This window comes from Lathyrus oleraceus, chromosome 1, assembly GCF_024323335.1.
Source record: "Lathyrus oleraceus cultivar Zhongwan6 chromosome 1, CAAS_Psat_ZW6_1.0, whole genome shotgun sequence".
Taxonomy (NCBI): Eukaryota; Viridiplantae; Streptophyta; class Magnoliopsida; order Fabales; family Fabaceae; genus Lathyrus; species Lathyrus oleraceus.
In genome coordinates this window covers 96,113,096-96,122,836 of record NC_066579.1, presented here as the reverse complement: position 1 = coordinate 96,122,836, position 9,741 = coordinate 96,113,096, and the positions used below count along the sequence as shown (strand labels likewise).

The 9,741-nt window shown below is 39.7% G+C and overlaps 1 protein-coding gene across 2 annotated transcripts; it reads right to left on the bottom strand.

Annotated features, from left to right (window-relative positions):
* On the bottom strand, positions 1-3,266 carry LOC127118931 (CRM-domain containing factor CFM9, mitochondrial). Of its 2 annotated transcripts, none has more exons than XM_051049172.1 (4): positions 3,063-3,266; positions 2,520-2,787; positions 1,848-2,249; positions 1-1,604 (listed from the first exon to the last, which is right to left on the bottom strand). In XM_051049172.1, exons 1-4 carry the CDS (start codon positions 3,143-3,145, stop codon positions 453-455), a joined length of 1,905 nt encoding a protein of 634 aa, XP_050905129.1. In that variant the 5' UTR covers positions 3,146-3,266; the 3' UTR covers positions 1-452. The 2 variants fall into 2 exon arrangements, with proteins under 2 accessions (XP_050905129.1, XP_050905125.1); XM_051049168.1 differs by having other exon boundaries at positions 2,520-2,790; positions 3,063-3,260.
* Between the last annotated feature and the right edge of the window lie 6,475 nt (positions 3,267-9,741).

Here is a 9,741-nt window from a genome sequence, read left to right as displayed (position 1 = left end):
TTGATGCAGCAAGCATTTATTTCATAAAACATGTCATGTACTTTACTAGTAACAAATTCCACAACTTCTTCACTATAAAAAACAATTATCTTTAGCAGAAAGTCCAAGCACAATGCTAGAACTTCTTCACCTATAATATGTCAAGTACATTACAACTAGTAGCACAACAGAATCTTGAGGGGCTGAGCAAGTAACATTACTCTGACGAAAGAATAACAGGAACAGAAAACTCCACGAAAAAGCTTCATAAACAGGCTACATTATAGGCTTCATACATTGATGACTTTGGTTGGACCAACCAATCATTTCTTCGAGCGGAACTTTTTCCACACCCCTAAGCAATTTCAGATGCACGCATTCAGAAAAAACACAAATTTTATATCTGTTCGAGATGTCTTCTTGTCAAACAAAGTCTAAAACTACAACGGATTATGATCTTGCATTTACTTGGGCTAATCACTGTCCCAAGCCTCGTCTGCATCCTTTGGCGATCTCTTCTTATGGATATCACTTTTGACCACATTACTATTATTTAGGCTTGTGGGGGAGTCCTCCTCACCATCTGATTTCCACGTCCAGTCTTCCGAACCGCTGAAGACATCCGTGGACTCGGATTTAGTTCTGTCAATTCCTTCTTGCCTACCTCTCACACTCTTTGGTGCGTTAAAATTATTATGATCCCTCACACCATTCTTTTTGTTGCTCTTTAATTGATCATTATGTTCATCATCGTCGCTGCTGCTGCTCTTGTAGTTAACACTACTGGCTCGTTTCAAATGTACTGAGTCGTTCTCCTCTTCGTCGGACTCCCACATTGCATTTTCAACTTCACTAAGCATACCTTCTGATTCAGAACCTTGTATGGCTATATTCCTCATAAATTTAGCTTCGCTGTGTCTGCTCGGACCGCCATTAACTTGAGCCTTGCCAATACCGACACTATTTTTCCTTTCTCCTCTCCCCCTACTTTCCTTGAACCTGCCTCTAGCTTCATCGGATCCATCAGAATTGTTTTCAATATCAATATCATCTACAATACTACCGGAATGCCACTCATCATCATCATCATCCTCCTCGTCATCATTGTCAAAATGAGCATTTTCTTCATCGTCGCTATCGTTTGTCCGATACTTGGGATGTATTGGCTGTCGAGCCCTTGAACCTCTAACCTCCCCATCAAAGTTGTCATTTCTAGAATCATCTGGTCTTCTGAATCTTCCACCATACTCTTCTCTATTCCAATATCTAAGTCTGCCAAACTCTTCTTTTTCTTTGGCCTCTTCTTCTTCATATTCTTTATCCGCAGCATCCTCTATATCAGCAATGAAACGATCCAGCTCCTCCTGATCACTATCAGCAGAAGGATCCGATTCTTCCAAACCTTCGTTAGGTTCTATAACCGACGGCTTATCCCCACGGAAGACATAAGGGCTTCCTTCTTTCTTGTCAATGGCATTGAAGAATGTGGAAGCAACTCTTTGGATGCTGGCCATTGCAGTTGGATCCTCAGGATTTACTCCCATTCGTCGGAGCTCTTGTTCAATTTTCTTGATATTTAGCTTCTGAGATTCAAGAGCTTGCTCAAATCTAGCCTTGAATAGAGCCTGCATATAAAAACAGTAACAAATACATTATCTTCGGCAGTATTCGAGTTCTTTATATATTAGGACCGTCTTCCTAAATGTACCCGTACCGCGATTATGAAAAAGCTAAATGATACTGAACAATATTGGAATCTAAATAAGGCATTTCATGATTCTAAAGTTCAGCCTTTGGCATCTCAACACACGTATGCGGAAGGAAAAAAGTGGTGCAGTTTAATAAGGCATACATCGATGTAACCTTACCTTCCTCTTTGTAAGGGTATTAATTGGTATCAAGTTTTTGGGTTGCCGATAATTTCTACCACGGAACATAATGATTGTTTTCACATTATGAACGTTAAGCACAATCCCGCCACTCAATCTTGCAAGCATTGAAGCCATTTCTTTTATCTTTTCCTTGGGGAAGTTGTCACAACAAACTTGGACAGTTTCATGAAACTTCCAATGGAGATGCATATTTTGTACAACTCCTCCAAAGACTCCACGAACACCAACAGGAACATAATTCTTATTCTTGAATCCAATTTTTTTATACGCCTGGAGCTGTTCGGGAGTAAAGAGCTCTGGATCATGCCGTGGAGGAGGCAGCTCTGGCAAGTCATATTTCTTGAGTTTTTGTAGCAGCAATGCAATTTTCTTCTTCGCCTGCAAACAGTTGAAGGTTAGGAAAATAAGATTTAACCAAATAATCATATAACGAACGCCACAACAATATCAAGCAAATAAAACATCACAATTCAAATACATGCTATGTTATCACATTCACAACTTGAACATTTTCATTTCACAGTCAGTTCACACTTCATATCATATTCTATAACATTATTGCATTGTATAGCAGCTAGTTGACAACATCGATTACATAAGTGTAGTCAAACTCAATACAGTTATTAGAAGGGAAGTTAGATAATTTACTCTTTTGAGATTGTAAACGAGCCGCTCCTCCTCGGTCATAAGTTTCTTCTTCAACTTTTTAGCTCTTCGAATCTCCCTTAATGTCTTACCAGACTCTTTTTGCATTCTTCTTTCTACCTTGCTTCGCATACTCCTTCCTCTCGACGTTGACATTGTCCGATATAACGATCCATTCAAAAGATTCATCGGTTTAACATAACAATAAAAACTAACTTTATCATCATCGATGTTTCTTTGCTCTATTCCTTGTCCTAAAGGCACAACAACACTTCTGAACCAAAAACACAAAAACATTGAATCAAATCAACATTTCTTAATCCCATAAAACAACAACTAACAAATATAAATCTATCTTAGAAAAAAAAAACATGGGCAATAAACTAATGTTGTTGCTGAAAAAATTAATGGAAAATTGAGGGTGAATGAAGTAAAGGTATAAACTTTGAGGGAAAAGAGTAAAAGGGGTTGAAGGGTTTACGAGTTTGAATAGAAAATTGAAGGAAAGAGGGAAAAAACACAGAAATTAGAGTTGATTATTGATACCTGAAGAGATTTGGTTGAAGTTGAAAGAATGAAGAAAAGGGTTTGAAGGAGCAATGTCTCTGAAGATTTCTAACACTAAACATTGTTTCTTTGGTTCACCAAATCACAGAGTTGGAATTTCTCATTCTACGTTTGACATGGATGCGTGAGGGTTTTTGCAAATGCAAAAACAGGGTTTTGATATGAATAATTTTATCATTTTTTATAATGCGTAAATTTTTAATTAAAAATGAGTTAAATATCAACACAAACAGTTTGCAATAAGAATAATATATATATATATATATATATATATATATATATATATATATATATATATATATATATTATAAAAAATTATTTTGGTTGTGCGGTTTTTTTACAAAAATAATCTATTTTTTTTAAAAAAATTCCCAAAATACCTCTGGTTTCAAAAAAAATCCCAAAATATCTCACTTTTAGGAGGAGTCGTCAATTGAATTGGAGACTCCTCTTAAAACTTGAATTGAGGCGCCAATTGGATTGGCTAGGGCAGGTGCCCTAGCCAATCCAATTGGCGCCCCTTTGTAGCCCTAGTCAATCCAATTGACGCCCATTTGTAGGTTTTAAGAGTTGTCGCCAATTCAATTGGAGACTCCTCCTAAAATGCAATTTTTTGTATTTTATGGTATAAGTGATAGATAAATTTGATATAAGACCACTTGATATTAATAAAATTTGCCGTTTACACAAAGAAACCTAATGGTGATGACCGGGATCACCTAACCGACCTCCGGTCCCACATCCTCTAGCTACCCTAACCCATGGCCCTAACCCACGTTGACGATTTGGTACCGGTGTTTGATCATCTGAGGGGCCAAGAGCGTCACTACCAACTACAAGAGAAGGTCTCTTAAGGTAGTCAGACAATTCGGCATAGTCTTCAGTATGCATCGATGGTGTACCGCCGTAGTTGAGCTCATGACCCATGCCAGAGAAGTTGGGATGTGGTTGACTCATTAATGGACGATCGGGACGGTTGAAGGGAGACATGAGTGTGAACGATGCGTCGAGGAAAGGTTGGAAAGGTTGTTGGGGTGTTTGGTAGAGATAGGGTTGTTGGATGTTTTGGTTTTGTGAGGTTTGGGCTTCTTGGCTACGCAGGAGGAGGGGCGGTTGGTGTTGAATGATTGTTGGATGTTCTGGCTTAGGCGACTTTGGTAGGGTGATGGGGTGGATGCGAAGCGATGTTGAGTCTCAGGTTGATGGTCAATTTATTGTTGGTGGTATGGGGTATGCTCTTGGTATTGGGGTTGGGTGTATGGAATGTTTTGGTTGTACGTTTGTGTGTTGGTTGAACGGAACGTTTGACGGACAAGGGGTTGTGTGTACCCGGTCTGACACTGTTGTTGGGGGTTTGACGTTGAGGTGTCAGGTGTGTAAGTCATCTGGCGTGGGTCGTACAAGTACATATCCTCGGCGATGAACTGAAAATCAGTTGATCTGTACCAAGCCATATAAGTACGACTTGGTTTTTCTTCAGTTGGCATGACTGCGTCAGTTAACACATGGTCATGACGGTGCTTCCATTTGTGACACTCCGATCTTGCGAAGCTTTGTCATGGATTGAAGTTCCATTGGTCGTTAACTTTGCGCAGATGCCATTCTCCTAGGCTAGCTGGGGGATCCGGGATATTTTGGAGCATACTGAACTGCAGCGTGACACGATCATTGTTGTGCATCTCCACAGTTGTGAACCGTATTATCGGTGTGCATGCAGTCCATACGGCCGCGTCTTCAGCGTTGACCTCATGGTCATGATCCAAATTAAGGTATGGACGCCAAATGAACTGAAATATGAAAGAAGATAGGATTATAGTCAATGTAGAAGAAGTTAACAAAATATAACAAAATAATTAAGTTATTTTCCTTACGTCTGTCGGTCGAAGGTGATCCAACAGGTTGCGATACTGAGTAATACAGTGTCTTGGACATCTGTTGTAACTCATACCACGTGCAGACCATCTACACCAAAAAGTCAAAAAATATTAGTTAGAGGTAATAATCTTTGAAGAAGTAAGTAAAGATATAGCAATTTAAACAACTTACTTTTGTGCATACGGAAATGTGAAAGGGTTGTTATTGACGGGTGCTAGAGACGGTAGTCTTGACCAACCCCATGCTTGTAGCAAAACAGCACATCCAGAAAATATAGATGTGTCTTTGTGTGAGTTTTTGCATAAGGAGCTATAGAGATAGGCTAGACAAGCAGATCCCCAACTGTAACTTCCTATTCTATCTACATGTCTAAGTAGAGGTAAGTACATAATATGCATGCTAGAATCACTACCTTCGGGAAATAAAAACGAGCCAATTAACAACATAATGTAACACCTATTTTTTATTATTCGAGCATCTTCGGTAGAATGCTCATCTAAGTATAAACTATTATAGTATGACTTAAGGCGTGAGAGTAGTATACCTTGACCTCTTGCATTATCATCTAACAAATCAGTCTCTAAGAGCTCCATGCAAATTGAATTTTCATAGTTGGTTTTACCATTAACAGTCTTACCTTCAATGGGTAGTCCTAAAAGCATGTGGACGTCTTCTAACGTCACGGTACACTCACCGGTTGGGAACCAAAATGTGTGTGTCTCTGGTCTCTATCTTTCGCATAAAGCTAGAATGAATTTGTTATCTATGAACCAAGACAAAATCTTGCTAATATGACCAAAACCGGCGAGTTCAACATAAGGTTGAACCATCGGGTCCATATGGACATATTCGTGGACCCGAGTTCGGAACCTTGATACATCCTATAAAAGAAAGAATAAAAAACTTGACTAAGTTGGTATGTCAAAATAAAAGGGGGTTGATGAAGATGAAAGATAAAAAGTTAACAAAAGAAAAAACTTACATATGTTGCGATGTTTGCAACCGTTCCTCTATGTGCTTCTCCCATTGCGAGGATAGACATTTTGTCAGGGAGTTGGTGTAGATGAAACTACAAGAAGTTGTTGCTGATGAAATTGTAGAAGAAGTATTGTAGAAGAAGTAGTGAGAGTGATGGTGTGGAAGAAGTGTTGATGGAGTGGATGTATTTATAGGCAAATGGATGGGAGCATGAAAAGTTGTGCTTGCATGGTGTCTCCACTTGAATTGGCGACCATGTACAACCTTTAAGAGGGGTCTCCATTCAAATTGGCGCCTCCATAGGTACATGCATGCAAGACCTAGGTCTGATTGCTTGGTTTCGAGGTCTGAATGCATGGTGTCTCCACATGAATTGGCGCCCATGTGCAAGGAATGAGTGGGGGCGCCAATTCATTTGGAGTGTGTGTCTGCATGTCTGACACGTGGCTGTCTTGTCTCTTGCATGCTGAACATGTCACTTCTTTGTAGCTTTCATGGTTGACACATCATTTCGGAGTAGCTTGCATGTGCGACACGTCATTTCGGAGTAGCTTGCATGTGCGATACGTCACTCCGAACTAGCTAGCATGGGAGACACTTCACTCCTCTATTTAAGTGTCTTACTATCAACACCCAAGACACTTCACTCACATTCATCTGCAGTAAGAAAATAGTTTTCATCTGCACAATGTCATCTTCATCATTATACAGTGTCAACGTTCACTGCAACGGTGAAACATACGAGTCTGAGCTACATGGTTTTTATTTTCGAAACACCGATACCATTAGACTCACGATAAAGAGAAATGCAACCTTCTTGCATTTGAAAAAAAGAATACAATCCTTTATAGGATCGGGTATTGTGTCAAAGATCACATATCAAAATCCAATATTTTTTTAGAATGGTCAATGCAAGTATTTCCCCCTTAAGGTACGAGACGATGAAGATGTTGAATACATGTTTGTTAGTCATGAACATTCAGGCTACAACTGTATTGAGTTGTACATTACTCTTCAACCATGTATACCATCTCAATAGTCTCAACTAATCGGTCAGGATGAATCTGGTGAAGATGATCGACAATGGTCAGATGACGTCAACCCAAAAGCAGAAGCAGAAGTGGACGTTGTTGATGAAGAAGAAGAGGAAACCGAGATACAGGTTGATCACATGCTGAACAACGATGATGAAGATGATGATCAACCACCACCAATACCTCTTAGTCATGTCTACAATCCGCCTCAACATATGACAAATATGGATCTTCACGACGATGAAACATCCAACAGTGTTTTCTATAATCTGTATCCGAGATCAGAAGGCGAATTAAAGGTGGGAGACATGTTTCTTACCAAAGAAGAATGTGTTCTGGCAATAAAAAAATTCCACATGAACAACTCTGCTGACTTTACAGTGAAACACACTGATTCTAGAAGGTATGTTATCGAATGTCGTAACATGCTTTGTAAGTTTCGTTTGGCTGCGTCTTACAAGAAGAAAAACGACTCTTGGGAGATCGCTTCAATAGACCCACCGCACAGTTGCATTGCAACTAACGTTGAACAAGATCACTGTAAACTAAGCGCAGCTTTGATATGTCAAGACATTCTGCCGTTGGTTAATAAAGACCCATCAGTGAAGGTGAGTACAATTATATCCCATATCAGAACAACATATAATTGTACTCCATCTTACAAGAAAGCCTGGATTGCAAGGACAAAGGTTGTTGAACAAGTTTTCGGCAACTGGGAGGATTCATACAAGGAATTGCCACGGTTTTTATGGGCACTAAAAACATATGTCCCAGGAACTGTGGCAATTATGGAGACATTGCCAGAGATGATGCCAGACGGAACTTGTGCTACAAGTAATAGAATATTTCACCGTCTCTTTTGGGCATTTGACCCGTGCATCAAAGGTTTCGCATTCTGCAAACCTATTATTCAAATTGATGGCACTTGGTTATACGGAAAATACAAGGGTACTTTGCTCATGGCGGTTGCACAAGACGGCAACAACAATGTCTTTCCCATTGTCTTTGCTCTTGTTGAAGGTGAAACGGCTGGTGGATGAGGTTTCTTTCTTCGACATCTCAGAACGCATGTGGCTCCACAAGCCAATCTCTATTTGATTTCTGATAGACATGCTGCCATTGAGAGTGCCTACAACAACCATGGCAACGGATGGCATGATCCTCCTTCTACCCATGTCTATTGTATCAGACACATTGCACAAAACTTCATGCGTGCTATAAAAGATAAGAATCTTCGCAAAAAGGTGGTGAATGCTGGGTATGCTTTAACTCAGCCGCCATTTCAATATTATCGTGATGAAATTAGATTGTGTAATGAAGACGCAGGGAGATGGCTAAATAACATACCAGTAGAGCAGTGGACAAGGGCATTTGACAGAGGTTGTCGATGAGGCCACATGACAACAAACATTGTGGAATGCATGAACGGGGTACTCAAAGGAATTCGAAATCTGCCGATAACCACCTTGGTAAGATCAACCTATTATAGGTTGGCTTCTATGTTCGCAACCAGAGGTGAAAGATGGAGTGCGGTGTTAATGTCCGGGCAAGTATTCAGTGAGTGTTGCATGAAGGTCATGAAAGAGGAGAGCATCAAAGTTAGCACACACGCTGTAACAGTCTTTGACCGTCATATACAAAATTTCAGCGTCCAGGAAACAATAGACCATAACGAGGGGAGACCAAATTTAACCTACGTTGTTAGACTAAACAGAAGTTGGTGCGATTGTGGAAAATTTCAGGCCTTCCGCATACCTTGCTCCCATGTCATGGCAGCATGCGCTTATACTCGTCAAGACGCTTACAACCATTTATCTGATGTGTACAAGGCCAACACCATCATGAATGTATGTACTCAAAGCTTCTCAGTACTACCAATGGAGGATTATTGGCCTCCATATGAAGGTGATATTGTTTGGCACAACGACGAGATGCGTAGAAAGAAGAAAGGAAGGCCAAACATCACATGTATCAGAACAGAGATGGATTCAACAGATAAAATGATAAGATTATGTAGTAACTATTGTCAACCAGGACACAGCAAGAACAACTGTCCCAATCGAGGAGCATCATCTAGGTCTTAAGCTTTTTGTAACATTGTATTTCTGTAACCTTCAATCATTATATATCATTAAGTTTTTGTTACAGCGAGGTTCACAAAAAACATCAGTACAAAACATCTGAAAACATATATATTTCTAACTGATTACAACAATCAAATTGATGTCGTCTCGACCGAACATCATTTCCCTAGCATCCTTATCAGTCTTCATTCGCACCCAACCAAAGATACTGTCAAGTCTCTCAATACTTCTGATTTTTCCCCTTCTGGTATTTTCCCATCTAACCAACGAACCAGCTCCCTCTTTAGTTGATCGAACGCGGTGATGTTCCAAAACAGCATCATCATTTGAGGTTTGTCTCTCGCATAAATCACATTTCCGTGTCGGCGACGAACACCAAACATGATTTCCAAATTATTATATGAGATGTGGAACAATTAGTCACACAACGCATCTATTTATAAGATAAAAAATGCATTTATAAGATAAAAAATGCATCTATTTTAAAACCTACATAGGGGCGCCAATTGGATTGGCTAGGGCACCTGCCCTAGCTAATCCAATTGGCGCCTCCATTCAAGTTTTAAGAGGAGTCTCCAATTCAATTGGAGACTCCTCCTAAAAGTGGGGTATTTTGGGATTTTTTTTGAAACCAGGGGTATTTTGGGAGTTTCCTTGAAAAAATGGGTTATTTTTGTAAAAAGAGCC

Coding starts and splice junctions, on each gene's coding strand:
- LOC127118931 (XM_051049168.1), bottom strand. CDS start 3,145: ATGTTTAGTGTTAGAAATCTTCAGAGACATTGCTCCTTCAAACCCTTT. Junction 2,791..3,062: donor CTTCAACCAAATCTCTTCAG/GTATCAATAATC, acceptor TTTTTGGTTCAG/AAGTGTTGTTGTGCCTTTAG. Junction 1,605..1,847: donor ATACCCTTACAAAGAGGAAG/GTAAGGTTACAT, acceptor TTTTATATGCAG/GCTCTATTCAAGGCTAGATT.